A 20452-nucleotide genomic window follows, 5' to 3' on the forward strand; every position below is an offset into this window, starting at 1 on the left:
AGACACCCTGCGTCCTATGCGTTATGGCAGATATCGCAGGTCAAGTGGATGGGGGGGCACTGCGTCTTCCCGGGATCCGGGACTGGGTTGTGCCGGATGGGGAAATCCCATGGAAAGGGTATAAAAAAACGGGCTGGTGTAAGACGCGCTTCCCGTAATGAGGTTGATGCGACACAAGTTACTTTTGTTGGAAATTTATTCAAAAATAGATAATGGAGCGCGCGTTTCGGTTCCCCTTCATCAGGTCTGTAAGTGGTACCAGAGAAAATAACAATATACATACCAGTGTCTGTAAGAACATAGGAAATAATAAAGACGATGAACATATCAATATATATAAATAACCATAAGTCATATCAATGTATAAAAAATACACATACAAATAATGAACGAATCCCGAGGAGTTTATTTTATTCCCCCCCCCCCTACATATTGAAATGTTCAACGTCATTGTTATTTTTTTATGTATATTTATATTTTGTCTAGTACCACTTACGGACCTGATGAAGGGGGCAGACGACCCCCCCAACCGCGTGGCCCATTATCTATAAAGTAACAACCTCATTACGGGAAGCGCGTCTTACACACCACCCCGGTTTTTCTCCAGACCCTGTCCATGTGACTCAGTGAAAGATGGCAGCCAGCAGACTGTGTGCTGACCAGAACCCTCCCACTGATGACCAGCACCCATCTGCTGATGACCAGAACCCTCCCACTGATGACCAGAACCCATCTGCTGAGGAGCAGAACCCTCCCACTGATGACCAGCACCCATCTGCTGATGACCAGCACCCATCTGCTGATGACCAGCACCCATCTGCTGATGACCAGAACCCTCCCACTGATGACCAGCACCCATCTGTTGATGACCAGCACCCATCTGCTGATGACCAGAACCCATCTGCTGAGGAGCAGAACCCTCCCAGTGATGACCAGAACCCATCTGCTGAGGAGCAGAACCCTCCCACTGATGACTAGCACCCATCTGCTGCTGACCAGAACCCTCCCACTGATGACCAGCACCCATCTGCTGATGACCAGCACCCATCTGCTGATGACCAGCACCCATCTGCTGATGACCAGAACCCTCCCACTGATGACCAGCACCCATCTGTTGATGACCAGCACCCATCTGCTGAGGAGCAGGAATATCCAGACCCTCCCACTGCTGACCAACACCCATCTGCTGATGACCAGAACCCATCTGCTGATGACCAGCACACATCAGCTGAGGAGCAGAACCCTCCCACTCATGACCAGCACCCATCTGCTGAGGAGCAGAACCCTCCCACTGATGACTAGCACCAAGCTGCCGATGACCAGAACCCTCCCACTGCTGACCAGAACCCATCTGCTGATGACCAGCACCCATCTGCTGAGGAGCAGAACACTCCCACTGATGACCAGCACCCATCTGCTGATGACCAGCACCCTCCCAGTGATGACCAGAACCCATCTGCTGAGGAGCAGAACCCTCCCACTGATGACCAGCACCCATCTGCTGATGACCAGAACCCTCCCACTGATGACCAGCACCCATCTGTTGATGACCAGCACCCATCTGCTGAGGAGCAGGAATATCCAGACCCTCCCACTGCTGACCAACACCCATCTGCTGATGACCAGAACCCATCTGCTGATGACCAGCACACATCAGCCGAGGAGCAGAACCCTCCCACTCATGACCAGCACCCATCTGCTGAGGAGCAGAACCCTCCCACTGATGACTAGCACCAAGCTGCCGATGACCAGAACCCTCCCACTGCTGACCAGAACCCATCTGCTGATGACCAGCACCCATCTGCTGAGGAGCAGAACACTCCCACTGATGACTAGCACCCATCTGCTGATGACCAGCACCCTCCCAGTGATGACCAGAACCCATCTGCTGAGGAGCAGAACCCTCCCACTGATGACCAGCACCCATCTGCTGATGACCAGAACCCTCCCACTGATGACCAGCACCCATCTGTTGATGACCAGCACCCATCTGCTGAGGAGCAGGAATATCCAGACCCTCCCACTGCTGACCAACACCCATCTGCTGATGACCAGAACCCATCTGCTGATGACCAGCACCCATCAGCTGAGGAGCAGAACCCTCCCACTCATGACCAGCACCCATCTGCTGAGGAGCAGAACCCTCCCACTGATGACTAGCACCAAGCTGCCGATGACCAGAACCCTCCCACTGCTGACCAGAACCCATCTGCTGATTACCAGCACCCATCTGCTGAGGAGCAGAACACTCCCACTGATGACTAGCACCCATCTGCTGAGGAGCAGAACACTCCCACTGATGACTAGCACCCATCTGCTGATGACCAGATCCCATCTGCTGATGACCTTAACCCATCTGCTGAGGAGCAGCACCCTCCCACTGATGACCAGAACCCATCTGCTGAGGAGCAGGAATATCCAGAACCCTCCCACTGATGACCAGAAGCTGACCCAGAGCTGGACCTGAAACCTATCGGGAGCCGGGTGATTCTTAGGATCCATCAGCAGAGAGAAAGGACAGTGGAGAGATTTGTGCTGCTGATTAGAGGTAAGTGGACCCAGTGCGTCCCATCAAGCATCATGTGTGGGTTACATGAAGCTGCCGAATGAAGGACACTGAACCCAAAGTTGGGGTCTCCTCACCTTTACTGCTGATGTGTTCAGTGAAGAAATGATCATTTATATTGTTACAATCTATTAGCTGTGAGATGTATTTGCTCAGGAGACTTTGGTTTGAGCCTCTGGAAGGTTCTATTCATTGACAACAAGCAAAAATCACAAGTGGAAGAAACCTATCCATGACTGGACTCACTCTGGAGACATGTGGACAGTGGCCATCATGAAGTCCTTGGCGGGTTGGCTGAGCTGGGTGAATGCAGGGCAGCTCCAGTTCATCTTCCCGTGCTGCACGTTCAGTAGTGTCTCTCTATCATTCTGACCAGCAAACGGGGAGGCACTGACGAGACTGAGCAAGAGAGAGCAAGACCCCCGGTACCACCACAAGGGAGAGTTAGAAGAGTCATCACCTGTCACCTTTCCCCTTCTCCAGGAGATGATACTCACCATAAGTAGCTGATCACCCCAATAGGCCTGAAAAAGTAATGAAATCTGATCAGTCCTGAGAGGGCATCGCATGACACCGACACCACACCATCCTCAACACCACACTCTCTCTAACACCACAGCATCTCCAGACACCACACTCTCCCCGACACCACATCATCTCCCACACCACACTCTCCCCGACACCACAGCATCTCCCCGACACCACAGCATCTCCAACACCACACCATCTCCCACACCACACATTCTCCCACAGCACAGCATCTCCCACACCACACTCTCTCCAACACCACAGCATCTCCAGACACCACACTCTCCCCGACACCACAGCATCTCCCACACCACACTCTCCCCGACACCACAGCATCTCCCCGACACCACAGCATCTCCCACACCACACCATCTCCCCAACACCACACCATCTCCCACACCACACATTCTCCCACAGCACAGCATCTCCCACACCACACTCTCTCCAACACCACAGCATCTCCCCGACACCACAGCATCTCCCACACCACACCATCTCCCCGACACCACACCATCTCCCACACCATCTCCCACACCATACTCTCCCCGACACCACAGCATCTCCCCGACACCACAGCATCTCCCACACCACACTCTCCCCGACACCACAGCATCTCCCCGACACCACACCATCTCCCACACCACACTCTCCCCGACACCACACCATCTCCCCGACACCACACCATCTCCCACACCATCTCCCACAGCATCTCCCACACCACAGCATCTCCCACACCACACTCTCTCGGACACCACACTCTCCCGGACACCACACCATCTCCCACACCATCTCCCACACCATCTCCCACACCACAGCATCTCCCACACCACACTCTCCCCGACACCACAGCATCTCCCACACCACAGCATCTCCGACACCACACCATCTCCCCGAACACCACACCATCTCCCCGAACACCACACCATCTCCCACACCACAGCATCTCCGACACCACACCATCTCCCCGAACACCACACCATCTCCCCGAACACCACACCATCTCCCACACCACAGCATCTCCCACACCACACTCTCCCCAAAACCACAGCATCTCCCACACCACACCATCTCCCACACCACAGAATCTCTCTGACACCACAACATCTCCCACACCACACCATCTCCAACTACATCTCCCACACCACAGCATCTCCCACACCACAACATTTCCCACACCACAGCATCTCCCACACCACAACATTTCCCACACCACAGCATCTCCCTGACACCACAGCATCTCCCACACCACAGCATCTCCCGCACCACACCATCTCCCGCACCACACCATCTCCCACACCACACCATCTCCCACACCACACCATCTCCCACACCACACCATCTCCCACACCACACCATCTCCCACACCACACCATCTCCCACACCACACCATCTCCCACACCACACCATCTCCCACACCATCTCCCACACCACATTCTTCCCGACACCACAACATCACCTACACCACACTCTCCCCGACACCACGGCATCTCCCACACCACACCATCTCCCACACCACACACCCTCCCCGACACCACACTCTCCTCGACACCACACTCTCCCCGACATTACACCATCTCCCACACCACAGCATTTCCCACACCACATTCTCTCGGACACCACACTCTCCCGGACACCACACCATCTCCCACACCACACCATCTCCCACACCACACTCTCTCCGACACCACACTGTCCCCGACACCACACCATCTCCCACACCACAGCATCTCCCACACCACACTCTCTCCGACACCACACCATCTCCCCGACACAACATTATCCCACACCACACCATCTCGCCGACACCACACTCTCTCCCACACCACAGCATCTCCCCGACACCACACTCTCTCCCACACCACAGCATCTCCCCGACACCACAGCATCTCCCACACCATCTCCCCGAACACCACAGCATCTCCCACACCACACCATCTCCCACACCACAGAATCTCCATGACACCACAACATCTCCCACACCACACCATCTCCAACTACATCTCCCACACCACAGCATCTCCCACACCACACCATCCTCAACACCACAATATTTCCCACACCACAGCATCTCCCCGACACCACACCATCTCCCACACCACACCATACCATCTCCAACACCATCTCCCACACCACACCATCTCTAACACCACACCATCTCCCACACCACACCGTCTCCAACACCACACTCTTCCTGACACCACACTCTTCCTGACACCACACCATCTCCCACACCACACCGTCTCCAACACCACACTCTTCCTGACACCACACTCTTCCTGACACCACACCATCTCCCACACCACACCGTCTCCAACACCACACTCTTCCTGACACCACACTCTTCCTGACACCACACCATCTCCCACACCACACCGTCTCCAACACCACACTCTTCCTGACACCACACTCTTCCTGACACCACACCATCTCCCACACCACACTCTCCCCGACACCACGGCATCTCCCACACCACACTCTCCCCGACACCACAGCATCTCCCACACCACACACTCTCTCCCACACCACACACTCTCTCTCCCACACCACACACTCTCTCTCCCACACCACACACTCTCTCTCCCACACCACACACTCTCTCTCCCACACCACACACTCTCTCTCCCACACCACACACTCTCTCTCCCACACCACACACTCTCTCTCCCACACCACACACTCTCTCTTCTACACCACACACTCTCTCTTCTACACCACACACTCTCTCTCCCACACCACACACTCTCTCTCCCACACCACACACTCTCTCTCCCACACCACACACTCTCTCTCCCACACCACACACTCTCTCTCCCACACCACACACTCTCTCTTCCACACCACACACTCTCTCTTCCACACCACACACTCTCTCTTCCACACCACACACTCTCTCTTCCACACCACACACTCTCTCTTCCACACCACACACTCTCTCTCCCACACCACACACTCTCTCTCCCACACCACACACTCTCTCCCCGACACTACACCCTCTCTCGCCGATACTACACCATCTCCCACACCACAGCATTTCTCACACCATTGCATCACCTACACCACACCATCTTCCACACCACACCATCTCCCACACCACACTCTCCCCGACACCACACCATCTTCCACACGACACACTCTCTCCCACACCACACACTCTCCCCGACACCACACCATCTCCCACAACACAGCATCTTCCCAACACCACAGCATCTCCCACACCACACTCTCCCCGACACCACACCATCTCCCCGACACCAAGGCATCTCCCACACCACACCATCTCCCCGAACACCACACCATCTCCCACACCACACCATCTCCCACACCACAGCATCTCCCACACCACAGCATCTCCCACACCACACTCTGTCCGACACCACAGCATCTCCCCAAACACCACACCATCTCCCACACCACAGCATCTCCAACACCATCTCCCACACCACAGCATCTCCCACACCACACCATCCTCAACACCACACTCTCCTCAACACCACACTCTCCTCAACACCACACTCTCCCCGACACCACAGCATCTCCCCGACACCACACCATCTCCCACACCACACCATCTCCCACACCACAGCATCTCCCACACCACAGCATCTCCCACACCACAGCATCTCCCACACCACAGCATCTCCCACACCACAGCATCTCCCACACCACAGCATCTCCCACACCACAGCATCTCCCACAGCATCTCCCACACCACAGCATCTCCCACACCACAGCATCTCCCACACCACAGCATCTTCAACACCACACCATCTCCAACACCACACCATCTCCAACACCACACCATCTCCAACACCACACCATCTCCAACACCACACCATCTCCAACACCACACCATCTCCCACACCACACCATCTCCCACACCACACCATCTCCCACACCATCTGCAACACCACACCATCTCCCACACCACAGCATCACCTACACCACACTCTCCCCGACACCACGGCATCTCCCACACCACACCATCTCCCACACCACACTCTCCCCAACACCACACCATCTCCCACACCACACCATCTCCCACACCACACCATCTCCCACACCACACCATCTCCCCGACACCACACACTCTCCCCGACACCACACACTCTCCCCGACACCACACACTCTCCCCGACACCACACTCTCCCCGACACCACACTCTCCCCGACACCACACTCTCCCCGACACCACACCCTCTCCCCGACACCACACCCTCTCCCCGACACCACACCCTCTCCCCGACACCACACCATCTCCCACACCACAGCATCTCCCACACCACAGCATCTCCCACACCACAGCATCTCCCACACCACAGCATCTCCCACAGCATCTCCCACACCACAGCATCTCCAACACCACAGCATCTCCAACACCACAGCATCTCCAACACCACAGCATCTCCAACACCACAGCATCTCCAACACCACAGCATCTCCAACACCACAGCATCTCCAACACCACACCATCTCCAACACCACACCATCTCCAACACCACACCATCTCCCACACCACACCATCTCCCACACCATCTGCAACACCACGCCATCTCCCACACCACAGCATCACCTACACCACACTCTCCCCGACACCACGGCATCTCCCACACCACACCATCTCCCACACCACACTCTCCCCAACACCACACCATCTCCCACACCACACCATCTCCCACACCACGACATTTCCGACACCACACCATCTCCCCGACACCACACACTCTCCCCGACACCACACTCTCCCCGACACCACACACTCTCCCCGACACCACACACTCTCCCCGACACCACACCATCTCCCACACCACAGCATTTCCCACACCATTGCATCACCTACACCACACCATCTTCCACACCACACTCTCCCCGACACCACACACTCTCCCCGACACCACACACTCTCCCCGACACAACAGCATCTCCCACACCACACCATCTCCCAGCCCGCAGCATCTCCCACACCACACAATCTTAGACACCACACCCTCGACCCCTCAGTACACAATGCCCAATTCTACACCATCCGCGACACTGGACTATTTGTGACACAAGACCACCCGCAACACGAAATCATCCTCGACACCCTCCACGGCCTGACACCATCCTCAACAACACCCCTTCTCTGATACCACACCCTCCACCTCACAGCACACCATCCCGACACCGCATCATCTCTGACATCGCACCATCCACAACACCATCCCTGACACTGCACCATCCCCAGCCTCGCACCATGCTCGACACCACACCATGCCTGACACCACACCATCCCCAATCTCACACAATCTCCAACAACGCACCATCCCTGACATTGCACCATCCTCGGCCTCTCATCATACCCGATACCGCAGCATCCCCGGCCTTGTACCATCCCCGACACCATCCCCGGTCTGACACAATCCCGATACCCCATCATTCCCGACATCGCATCATCCCCGGCACCACACGATTCATGACGCCATCCCCAATCTCACACAATCTTCAACAATGCACCATACCTGACACCGCACCATTCCCGACACCATCCCCAGTTTCGCAATAAGCCTGATACCACACTATTCCCGACACCAGCCTAGATACCGCAGCATCCCCGGCCTTGCACCATCCCGTCACCATCCCCAGTTTCACAAAATCCCCGACACCGTACAATTCCTGTCACCAAACCATCCCAGACACCACACCATTCAAGAAACTGTACATTCCCCGGGCTCACAGCATCCCCGACACCACACCCATCCCTGGCACCACACCATCCCCGGAACTATCCCCTCCACCCTACAGCATGCAATCCCATACCCCACACCATCTTTGACGCCACACCCATCCCGGCACCACACCATCCCCTTAACCAGACCCTTCCCTGACACCACACCCATCCCCAGTATCACACAATCCTCGACACCACACCCATCCCCAGTATCACACAATCCTCGACACCACACCCATCCCCAGTATCACACAATCCTCGACACCACACCCATCCGCCCGACTCCACACCCATCCCCAGTATCACACAATCCTCGACACCACACCCATCCGCCCGACACCACACCCATCCGCCCGACACCACACCCATCTGCCCGACACCACACCCATCCGCCCGACACCACACCCATCCGCACGACACCTCACCCATCCGCCCGACACCACACCCATCCGCCCGACACCACACCCATCCGCCCGACACCACACCCATCCGCCCGACACCACAGATTAAGATATTCACCAGATATCGGAGCCTTTGCAAACAGGAGCCTGGGAAGCGATTTCTGGAGCCACAAACTCGGGGGTCCCATACTTGCTGTACTGAAACTCTGAGGGAATTATCTTCTGAGCAAATCCAAAGTCACAGAGTTTAATGTCGTCCTGGGCAGAGCGAAGCATCAGGATGTTAGACGGCTGAGGAGAGGAAACAGGTGTCAGGTACCCAACGATCCCTACCATCCCTCTCCTCCAAAGTGTGACATCTCCTGCACTCACCTTGATGTCCAGGTGCAGGATGTTCTTGTCATGGAGATAAGCGATGGCTTCGAGAAGCTGCCGGAGGTAGAGCTTCACCTGCACAAAGCAGAGCAGTGCATGATGGGAGAGGTCATGCCTTCAGAACATCAGGAGGACCCAAAGTCAGACAGCAGTAGAACCCCCAGACCTCTCACACAGGATATACAGGCAGGGGGCGGGGCTGTGACTACCTCTCACACAGGATATACTAGCAGGGGGCGGGGCTGTGACTACCTCTCACACAGGATATACAGGCAGGGGGCGGGGCTGTGACTACCTCTCACACAGGATATACAGGCAGGGGGCGGGGCTGTGACTACCTCTCACACAGGATATACAGGCAGGGGACGGGCTGTGACTACCTCTCACACAGGATCTGCAGGCAGGGGGCGGGGCTGTGACTACCTCTCACACAGGATATACAGGCAGGGGGCGGGGCTGTGACTACCTCTCACACAGGATATACTAGCAGGGGGCGGGGCTGTGACTACCTCTCACACAGGATATACAGGCAGGGGGCGGGGCTGTGACTACCTCTCACACAGGATATGCAGGCAGGGGGCGGGCTGTGACTACCTCTCACACAGGATATGCAGGCAGGGGGCGGGGCTGTGACTACCTCTCACACAGGATATGCAGGCAGGGGCCGGGGCTGTGACTACCTCTCACACAGGATATGCAGGCAGGGGGTGGGGCTGGATCACAGGATATACAGGCAGGGGGCGGGGCTGTGACTACCTCTCACACAGGATATGCAGGCAGGGGGTGGGGCTGGATCACAGGATATACAGGCAGGGGGCGGGGCTGTGACTGCTCCCTGTCAGTGTCTCTGTGCTGTGGGAAGGGAGGAGGGGGATGCAGCTTCAGCTTTTATCCCTCCGTGTCTCTGTGCTGTGGGAAGGGAGGAGGGGGATGCAGCTGCAGCTTTTATCCCTCAGTGTCTCTGTGCTGTGGGAGGGGAGGAGGGGGATGCAGCTGCAGCTTCTATCCCTCAGTGTCTCTGTGCTGTGGGAGGGGAGGAGGGGGATACAGCTGCAGCTTCTATCCCTCAGTGTCTCTGTGCTGTGGGAGGGGAGGAGGGGGATGCAGCTGCAGTTTCTCTCTTTGTGTCTCTGTGCTGTGGGAGGGGAGGAGGGGGATGCAGCTGCATCTTCTATCCCTCAGTGTCTCTGTGCTGTGGGAAGGGAGGAGGGGGATGCAGCTGCAGCTTCTCTCTTTGTGTCTCTGTGCTGTGGGAGGGGGGGAGGGGGATGCAGCTGCAGCTTCTATCCCTCAGTGTGTCTCTGCTGTGGGAGGGGAGGAGGGGGATGCAGCTGCAGCTTCTATCCCTCAGTGTCTCTGTGCTGTGGGAGGAGAGGAGGGGGATGCAGCTGCAGCTTCTATCCCTCAGTGTCTCTCTGCTGTGGGAGGGGAGGAGGGGGATGCAGCTGCAGCTTCTATCCCTCAGTGTCTCTGTGCTGTGGGAGGAGAGGAGGGGGATGCAGCTGCAGCTTCTATCCCTCAGTGTCTCTCTGCTGTGGGAGGGGAGGAGGGGGATGCAGCTGCAGCTTCTATCCCTCAGTGTCTCTGTGCTGTGGGAGGGGAGGAGGGGGATGCAGCTGCAGTTTCTCTCTTTGTGTCTCTGTGCTGTGGGAGGGGAGGAGGGGGATGCAGCTGCATCTTCTATCCCTCAGTGTCTCTGTGCTGTGGGAAGGGAGGAGGGGGATGCAGCTGCAGCTTCTCTCTTTGTGTCTCTGTGCTGTGGGAGGGGGGGAGGGGGATGCAGCTGCAGCTTCTATCCCTCAGTGTGTCTCTGCTGTGGGAGGGGAGGAGGGGGATGCAGCTGCAGCTTCTATCCCTCAGTGTCTCTGTGCTGTGGGAGGAGAGGAGGGGGATGCAGCTGCAGCTTCTATCCCTCAGTGTCTCTCTGCTGTGGGAGGGGAGGAGGGGGATGCAGCTGCAGCTTCTATCTCTCAGTGTCTCTGTGCTGTGGGAGGAGAGGAGGGGGATGCAGCTGCAGCTTCTATCCCTCAGTGTCTCTCTGCTGTGGGAGGGGAGGAGGGGGATGCAGCTGCAGCTTCTATCCCTCAGTGTCTCTGTGCTGTGGGAGGGGAGGAGGGGGATGCAGCTGCAGCTTCTATCCCTCAGTGTCTCTGTGCTGTGGGAGGGGAGGAGGGGGATGCAGCTGCAGCTTCTATCCCTCAGTGTCTCTCTGCTGTGGGAGGGGAGGAGGGGGATGCAGCTGCAGCTTCTATCCCTCAGTGTCTCTCTGCTGTGGGAGGGGAGGAGGGGGATGCAGCTGCAGCTTTTATCCCTCAGTGTCTCTGTGCTGTGGGAGGGGAGGAGGGGGATGCAGCTGCAGCTTCTATCCCTCAGTGTCTCTCTGCTGTGGGAGGGGAGGAGGGGGATGCAGCTGCAGCTTTTATCCCTCAGTGTCTCTCTGCTGTGGGAGGGGAGGAGGGGGATGCAGCTGCAGCTTCTATCCCTCAGTGTCTCTCTGCTGTGGGAGGGGAGGAGGGGGATGCAGCTGCAGCTTTTATCCCTCAGTGTCTCTGTGCTGTGGGAGGGGAGGAGGGGGATGCAGCTGCAGCTTCTATCCCTCAGTGTCTCTGTGCTGTGGGAGGGGAGGAGGGGGATGCAGCTGCAGTTTCTCTCTTTCAGTGTCTCTGTGCTGTGGGAGGGGAGGAGGGGGATGCAGCTGCATCTTCTATCCCTCAGTGTCTCTGTGCTGTGGGAAGGGAGGAGGGGGATGCAGCTGCAGCTTCTCTCTTTCTGTCTCTGTGCTGTGGGAGGGGAGGAGGGGGATGCAGCTGCAGCTTCTATCCCTCAGTGTGTCTCTGCTGTGGGAGGGGAGGAGGGGGATGCAGCTGCAGCTTCTATCCCTCAGTGTGTCTCTGCTGTGGGAGGGGAGGAGGGGGATGCAGCTGCAGCTTCTATCCCTCAGTGTCTCTGTGCTGTGGGAGGGGAGGAGGGGGATGCAGCTGCAGCTTCTATCCCTCAGTGTCTCTCTGCTGTGGGAGGGGAGGAGGGGGATGCAGCTGCAGCTTCTATCCCTCAGTGTCTCTCTGCTGTGGGAGGGGAGGAGGGGGATGCAGCTGCAGCTTCTCTGTGTCTCTGCTGTGGGAGGGGAGGAGGGGGATGCAGCTGCAGCTTCTATCCCTCAGTGTCTCTCTGCTGTGGGAGGAGAGGAGGGGGATGCAGCTGCAGCTTCTATCCCTCAGTGTCTCTGTGCTGTGGGAGGAGAGGAGGGGGATGCAGCTGCAGCTTCTATCCCTCAGTGTCTCTGTGCTGTGGGAGGAGAGGAGGGGGATGCAGCTGCAGCTTCTATCCCTCAGTGTCTCTCTGCTGTGGGAGGGGAGGAGGGGGATGCAGCTGCAGCTTCTATCCCTCAGTGTCTCTGTGCTGTGGGAGGGGAGGAGGGGGATGCAGCTGCAGCTTCTCTGTGTCTGTGCTGTGGGAGGGGAGGAGGGGGATGCAGCTGCAGCTTCTCTGTGTCTGTGCTGTGGGAGGGGAGGAGGGGGATGCAGGAGTCTTTGACCCCGAAGTACTATGGCTGACGCTCTCCACCTGTCTCTCGGTGATCGTGTGTTTCCTGAACAGACGATCCAGCAATTCTTCTCCGCAACATCTGAAAACGTTAAGGAGAAAGAGGAGTCTTGACCTGCAGAGCACTGCCCCCCCCCTCTCTGATCCCCGAGCACTGCCCCCCTCTCTGATCCCCGAGCACTGCCCCCCCCCCCTCTGATCCCCGAGCACTGCCCCCCTCTGATCCTTGAGCACTTCCCCCCCCTCTGATCCCTGAGCACTGCCCCCCTCTGATCCCTGAGCACTGCCCCCCTCTGATCCCTGAGCACTGCCCCCCTCTGATCCCTGAGCACTGCCCCCCTCTGATCCCTGAGCACTGCCCCCCTCTGATCCCTGAGCACTGCCCCCCCTCTCTGATCCTTGAGCACTTCCCCCCCCTCTGATCCCTGAGCACTGCCCCCCTCTGATCCCTGAGCACTGCCCCCCTCTGATCCCTGAGCACTGCCCTCCCCTCTGATCCTTGAGCACTTCCCCCCCCCCTCTGATCCCTGAGCACTGCCCCCCTCTGATCCCTGAGCACTGCCCCCCCCTCTGATCCCTGAGCACTGCCCCCCCCTCTGATCACCGAGCACTGCCCCCCCCTCTGATCCCCGAGCACTGCCCCCCCTCTGATCCCCGAGCACTGCCCCCCCTCTGATCCCCGAGCACTGCCCCCCCTCTGATCCACGAGCACTGCCCCCCCTCTGATCCACGAGCACTGCCCCCCCCCTCTGATCCCCGAGCACTGCCCCCGCAGTAAAGGATACATCTCCATAATGAGGATTAATGTCTTTTTAGTTTCGAAGGCGTCGAGTAGGCGGGTGATGCGATCATGTGACAGCTCAGAGAGAATGTCCCGCTCCCGGAACGCCTGATGCCGGGTCTTACTCCTCAGGGGGATGAATTTGGCTGCACAAGTCGCTCCATTCCCTTTGTGTACAACTCGTTTCACAAAACCAAAGCATCCCCTGGAAACAAGGGAGAAAGCGGTGTAAAGGGTCAGCGAGCAAGAGCTCCAGCGCTGTGGACAGGGGGGTCAGCGAGCAAGAGCTCCAGCGCTGTGGAGAGGGGGGTCAGCGAGCAAGAGCTCCAGCGCTGTGGAGAGGGGGGTCAGCGAGCAAGAGCTCCAGCGCTGTGGAGAGGGGGGTCAGCGAACAAGAGCTCCAGCGCTGTGGAGAGGGGGGTCAGCGAGCAAGAGCTCCAGCGCTGTGGAGAGGGGGGTCAGCGAGCAAGAGCTCCAGCGCTGTGGAGAGGGGGGTCAGCGAGCAAGAGCTCCAGCGCTGTGGAGAGGGGGGTCAGCGAGCAAGAGCTCCAGCGCTGTGGAGAGGGGGGTCAGCGAGCAAGAGCTCCAGCGCTGTGGAGAGGGGGGTCAGCGAGCAAGAGCTCCAGCGCTGTGGAGAGGGGGGTCAGCGAGCAAGAGCTCCAGCGCTGTGGAGAGGGGGGTCAGCGAGCAAGAGCTCCAGCGCTGTGGAGAGGGGGGTCAGCGAGCAAGAGCTCCAGCGCTGTGGAGAGGGGGGTCAGCGAGCAAGAGCTCCAGCGCTGTGGAGAGGGGGGTCAGCGAGCAAGAGCTCCAGCGCTGTGGAGAGGGGGGTCAGCGAGCAAGAGCTCCAGCGCTGTGGAGAGGGGGGTCAGCGAGCAAGAGCTCCAGCGCTGTGGAGAGGGGGGTCAGCGAGCAAGAGCTCCAGCGCTGTGGAGAGGGGGGTCAGCGAGCAAGAGCTCCAGCGCTGTGGAGAGGGGGGTCAGCGAGCAAGAGCTCCAGCGCTGTGGAGAGGGGGGTCAGCGAGCAAGAGCTCCAGCGCTGTGGAGAGGGGGGTCAGCGAGCAAGAGCTCCAGCGCTGTGGAGAGGGGGGTCAGCGAGCAAGAGCTCCAGCGCTGTGGAGAGGGGGGTCAGCGAGCAAGAGCTCCAGCGCTGTGGAGAGGGGGGTCAGCGAGCAAGAGCTCCAGCGCTGTGGAGAGGGGGGTCAGCGAGCAAGAGCTCCAGCGCTGTGGAGAGGGGGGTCAGCGAGCAAGAGCTCCAGCGCTGTGGAGAGGGGGGTCAGCGAGCAAGAGCTCCAGCGCTGTGGAGAGGGGGGTCAGCGAGCAAGAGCTCCAGCGCTGTGGAGAGGGGGGTCAGCGAGCAAGAGCTCCAGCGCTGTGGAGAGGGGGGTCAGCGAGCAAGAGCTCCAGCGCTGTGGAGAGGGGGGTCAGCGAGCAAGAGCTCCAGCGCTGTGGAGAGGGGGGTCAGCGAGCAAGAGCTCCAGCGCTGTGGAGAGGGGGGTCAGCGAGCAAGAGCTCCAGCGCTGTGGAGAGGGGGGTCAGCGAGCAAGAGCTCCAGCGCTGTGGAGAGGGGGGTCAGCGAGCAAGAGCTCCAGCGCTGTGGAGAGGGGGGTCAGCGAGCAAGAGCTCCAGCGCTGTGGAGAGGGGGGTCAGCGAGCAAGAGCTCCAGCGCTGTGGAGAGGGGGGTCAGCGAGCAAGAGCTCCAGCGCTGTGGAGAGGGGGGTCAGCGAGCAAGAGCTCCAGCGCTGTGGAGAGGGGGGTCAGCGAGCAAGAGCTCCAGCGCTGTGGAGAGGGGGGTCAGCGAGCAAGAGCTCCAGCGCTGTGGAGAGGGGGGTCAGCGAGCAAGAGCTCCAGCGCTGTGGAGAGGGGGGTCAGCGAGCAAGAGCTCCAGCGCTGTGGAGAGGGGGGTCAGCGAGCAAGAGCTCCAGCGCTGTGGAGAGGGGGGTCAGCGAGCAAGAGCTCCAGCGCTGTGGAGAGGGGGGTCAGCGAGCAAGAGCTCCAGCGCTGTGGAGAGGGGGGTCAGCGAGCAAGAGCTCCAGCGCTGTGGAGAGGGGGGTCAGCGAGCAAGAGCTCCAGCGCTGTGGAGAGGGGGGTCAGCGAGCAAGAGCTCCAGCGCTGTGGAGAGGGGGGTCAGCGAGCAAGAGCTCCAGCGCTGTGGAGAGGGGGGTCAGCGAGCAAGAGCTCCAGCGCTGTGGAGAGGGGGGTCAGCGAGCAAGAGCTCCAGCGCTGTGGAGAGGGGGGTCAGCGAGCAAGAGCTCCTGCGCTGTGGACAGGGGGGTCAGCGAGCAAGAGCTCCTGCGCTGTGGACAGGGGGGTCAGCGAGCAAGAGCTCCTGCGCTGTGGACAGGGGGGTCAGCGAGCAAGAGCTCCTGCGCGGTCTCGGAGGAGGGGTGATGCGGCACATGCCGGGGGGGTGGATGGGTGATGCGGGGGGAGGGGTTGCGGGGTGACGGGTGCAGATCTCCCCCCCCCCCCTCCTACCTCCCAATCTCTTCTTTAACCTGGAAGAAGGACTTGAGCTTCCTCCTCCGGGGCTGACGCTTCGGGTTTTGTTCTTTCTCATCTAAGAAATAGAATAAAGATTCCGTCACATGATACAGAAGCCCCCCCCCCCCCCCAAATGTTCCCGGGAGATGATGAGACTCCCCCGGAATCTTCATCACATCAAGGACACAAAGTAACATAAGAGACACAATGTAACACTGCAGGGATGGGGGGTATAATGTAACACTGCAGGGATGGGGGGGTATAATGTAACACTGCAGGGATGGGGGGTATAATGTAACACTGCAGGGGGGGGTATAATGTAACACTGCAGGGATGGGGGGGTATAATGTAACACTGCAGGGATGGGGGGGTATAATGTAACACTGCAGGGGGGGGTATAATGTAACACTGCAGGGATGGGGGGGTATAATGTAACACTGCAGGGATGGGGGGGTACAATGTAACACTGCAGGGATGGGGGGTATAATGTAACACTGCAGGGATGGGGGGGTATAATGTAACACTGCAGGGATGGGGGGGGTATAATGTAACACTGCAGGGATGGGGGGGTATAATGTAACACTGCAGGGATGGGGGGGTATAATGTAACACTGCAGGGATGGGGGGGGTATAATGTAACACTGCAGGGATGGGGGGGGGTATAATGTAACACTGCAGGGGGGGGTATAATGTAACACTGCAGGGGGGGGGGTATAATGTAACACTGCAGGGATGGGGGGGTATAATGTAACACTGCAGGGATGGGGGGGGTATAATGTAACACTGCAGGGATGGGGGGGGGGGTATAATGTAACACTGCAGGGGGGGGGGGTATAATGTAACACTGCAGGGATGGGGGGGTATAATGTAACACTGCAGGGGGGGGGGTATAATGTAACACTGCAGGGATGGGGGGGGGTATAATGTAACACTGCAGGGGGGGGTATAATGTAACACTGCAGGGATGGGGGGGTATAATGTAACACTGCAGGGATGGGGGGGGGTATAATGTAACACTGCAGGGATGGGGGGGGTATAATGTAACACTGCAGGGGGGGGGTATAATGTAACACTGCAGGGATGGGGGGGGGGTATAATGTAACACTGCAGGGGTGGGGGGTATAATGTAACACTGCAGGGGGGGGGGGGTATAATGTAACACTGCAGGGATGGGGGGGTATAATGTAACACTGCAGGGGGGGGTATAATGTAACACTGCAGGGGGGGGGGTATAATGTAACACTGCAGGGATGGGGGGGGGTATAATGTAACACTGCAGGGATGGGGGGGTATAATGTAACACTGCAGGGATGGGGGGGTATAATGTAACACTGCAGGGGGGGGGGTATAATGTAACACTGCAGGGATGGGGGGTATAATGTAACACTGCAGGGGGGGGGTATAATGTAACACTGCAGGGATGGGGGGGGGTATAATGTAATACTGCAGGGGGGGGGTATAATGTAACACTGCAGGGATGGGGGGGGTATAATGTAACACTGCAGGGGGGGGTATAATGTAACACTGCAGGGATTGGGGGGTATAATGTAACACTGCAGGGATGGGGGGGGTATAATGTAACACTGCAGGGATGGGGGGGTATAATGTAACACTGCAGGGATGGGGGGGGGTATAATGTAACACTGCAGGGGGGGGGGGGTATAATGTAACATTGCAGGGATGGGGGGGGGGTATAATGTAACACTGCAGGGATGGGGGGGGTATAATGTAACACTGCAGGGATGGGGGGGTATAATGTAACACTGCAGGGGGGGGTATAATGTAACACTGCAGGGATGAACACTGGGGGGGTATAATGTAACACTGCAGGGAGGGGGGGTATAATGTAACACTGCAGGGATGGGGGGGTATAATGTAACACTGCAGGGATGGGGGGGTATAATGTAACACTGCAGGGGGGTAGAATGGGGGGTATAATGTAACACTGCAGGGGAAAGTGAGGGGGGGTATAATGTAACACTGCAGGGGGGGTATAATGTAACACTGCAGGGGGGGGTATAATGTAACACTGCAGGGGGGGGGGGTATAATGTAACACTGCAGGGGATGGGGGGGGTATAATGTAACACTGCAGGGATGGGGGGTATAATGTAACACTGCAGGGGGGGGGTATAATGTAACACTGCAGGGGGGGGGGGGTATAATGTAACACTGCAGGGGGGGGTATAATGTAACACTGCAGGGGGGGTATAATGTAACACTGCAGGGATGGGGGGTATAATGTAACACTGAAGGGAGGGGGGGGTATAATGTAACACTGCAGGGATGGGGGGGTATAATGTAACACTGCAGGGATGGGGGGGGGGTATAATGTAACACTGCAGGGATGGGGGGGGGGGTATAATGTAACACTGCAGGGATGGGGGGTATAATGTAACACTGCAGAGATGGGGGGTATAATGTAACACTGCAGGGATGGGGGGGGTATAATGTAACACTGCAGGGATGGGGGGGGGGTATAATGTAACACTGCAGGGGGGGGGTATAATGTAACACTGCAGGGATGGGGGGTATAATGTAACACTGCAGGGATGGGGGGGGGGTATAATGTAACACTGCAGGGATGGGGGGGTATAATGTAACACTGCAGGGATGGGGGGGTATAATGTAACACTGCAGGGATGGGGGGGTATAATGTAACACTGCAGGGATGGGGGGGTATAATGTAACACTGCAGGGATGGGGGGGGTATAATGTAACACTGCAGGGATGGGGGGGGTATAATGTAACACTGCAGGGGTGGGGGGGTATAATGTAACACTGCAGGGGGGGGGTATAATGTAACACTGCAGGGATGGGGGGGTATAATGTAACACTGCAGGGATGGGGGGGTATAATGTAACACTGCAGGGATGGGGGGGTATAATGTAACACTGCAGGGATGTGGGGGGTATAATGTAACACTGCAGGGATGGGGGGGGGTATAATGTAACACTGCAGGGATGGGGGGGTATAATGTAACACTGCAGGGAGGGGGGTATAATGTAACACTGCAGGGATGGGGGGGGTATAATGTAACACTGCAGGGGGGGGGTATAATGTAACACTGCAGGGATGGGGGGGGTATAATGTAACACTGCAGGGATGGGGGGTATAATGTAACACTGCAGGGATGGGGGGTAATAATGTAACACTGCAGGGATGGGGGGGGTATAATGTAACACTGCAGGGATGGGGGGGTATAATGTAACACTGCAGGGATGGGGGGGTATAATGTAACACTGCAGGGATGGGGGGGTATAATGTAACACTGCAGGGATGGGGGGGTATAATGTAACACTGCAGGGATGGGGGGGTATAATGTAACACTGCAGGGATGGGGGGGTATAATGTAACACTGCAGGGTGGGGGGTATAATGTAACACTGCAGGGATGGGGGGGTATAATGTAACACTGCAGGGATGGGGGGGTATAATGTAACACTGCAGGGATGGGGGGGGTATAATGTAACACTGCAGGGATGGGGGGGGTATAATGTAACACTGCAGGGATGGGGGGGTATAATGTAACACTGCAGGGATGGGGGGGTATAATGTAACACTGCAGGGATGGGGGGGTATAATGTAACACTGCAGGGATGGGGGGGGGTATAATGTAACACTGCAGGGGGGGGGGTATAATGTAACACTGCAGGGATGGGGGGGTATAATGTAACACTGCAGGGATGGGGGGGTATAATGTAACACTGCAGGGATGGGGGGGGTATAATGTAACACTGCAGGGGGGGGGGGTATAATGTAACACTGCAGGGGGAGGGGGGTATAATGTAACACTGCAGGGGGGGGGGGGTATAATGTAACACTGCAGGGGGGGGGGTATAATGTAACACTGCAGGGATGGGGGGGGTATAATGTAACACTGCAGGGGGGGGTATAATGTAACACTGCAGGGATGGGGGGGGTATAATGTAACACTGCAGGGGGGGGGTATAATGTAACACTGCAGGGATGGGGGGGTATAATGTAAACACTGCAGGGATGGGGGGGTATAATGTAACACTGCAGGGATGGGGGGGGGTATAATGTAACACTGCAGGGAGGGGGGGTATAATG

The 20452-nt window shown here is 57.6% G+C and overlaps 1 protein-coding gene across 1 annotated transcript in view; it reads right to left on the reverse strand.

Moving 5' to 3' along the window:
* LOC140110404 (obscurin-like) overlaps positions 1-16456 on the reverse strand; it is a gene marked incomplete at its 5' end in the record, with an annotated part of 36494 nt that extends 20038 nt beyond the window's left edge. The window contains 7 exons of the mRNA XM_072132221.1: positions 2813-2965; positions 3064-3090; positions 9320-9492; positions 9574-9651; positions 13141-13201; positions 13905-14105; positions 16375-16456. Of these exons, the coding sequence (XP_071988322.1) occupies positions 2813-2965; positions 3064-3090; positions 9320-9492; positions 9574-9651; positions 13141-13201; positions 13905-14105; positions 16375-16456 (775 nt within the window). The remainder of the gene's footprint in view (positions 1-2812; positions 2966-3063; positions 3091-9319; positions 9493-9573; positions 9652-13140; positions 13202-13904; positions 14106-16374) is intronic.
* Between the last annotated feature and the right edge of the window lie 3996 nt (positions 16457-20452).

The sequence above is a fragment of the Engystomops pustulosus genome, unplaced genomic scaffold, assembly GCF_040894005.1.
Source record: "Engystomops pustulosus unplaced genomic scaffold, aEngPut4.maternal MAT_SCAFFOLD_274, whole genome shotgun sequence".
NCBI classification, from domain to species: Eukaryota; Metazoa; Chordata; class Amphibia; order Anura; family Leptodactylidae; genus Engystomops; species Engystomops pustulosus.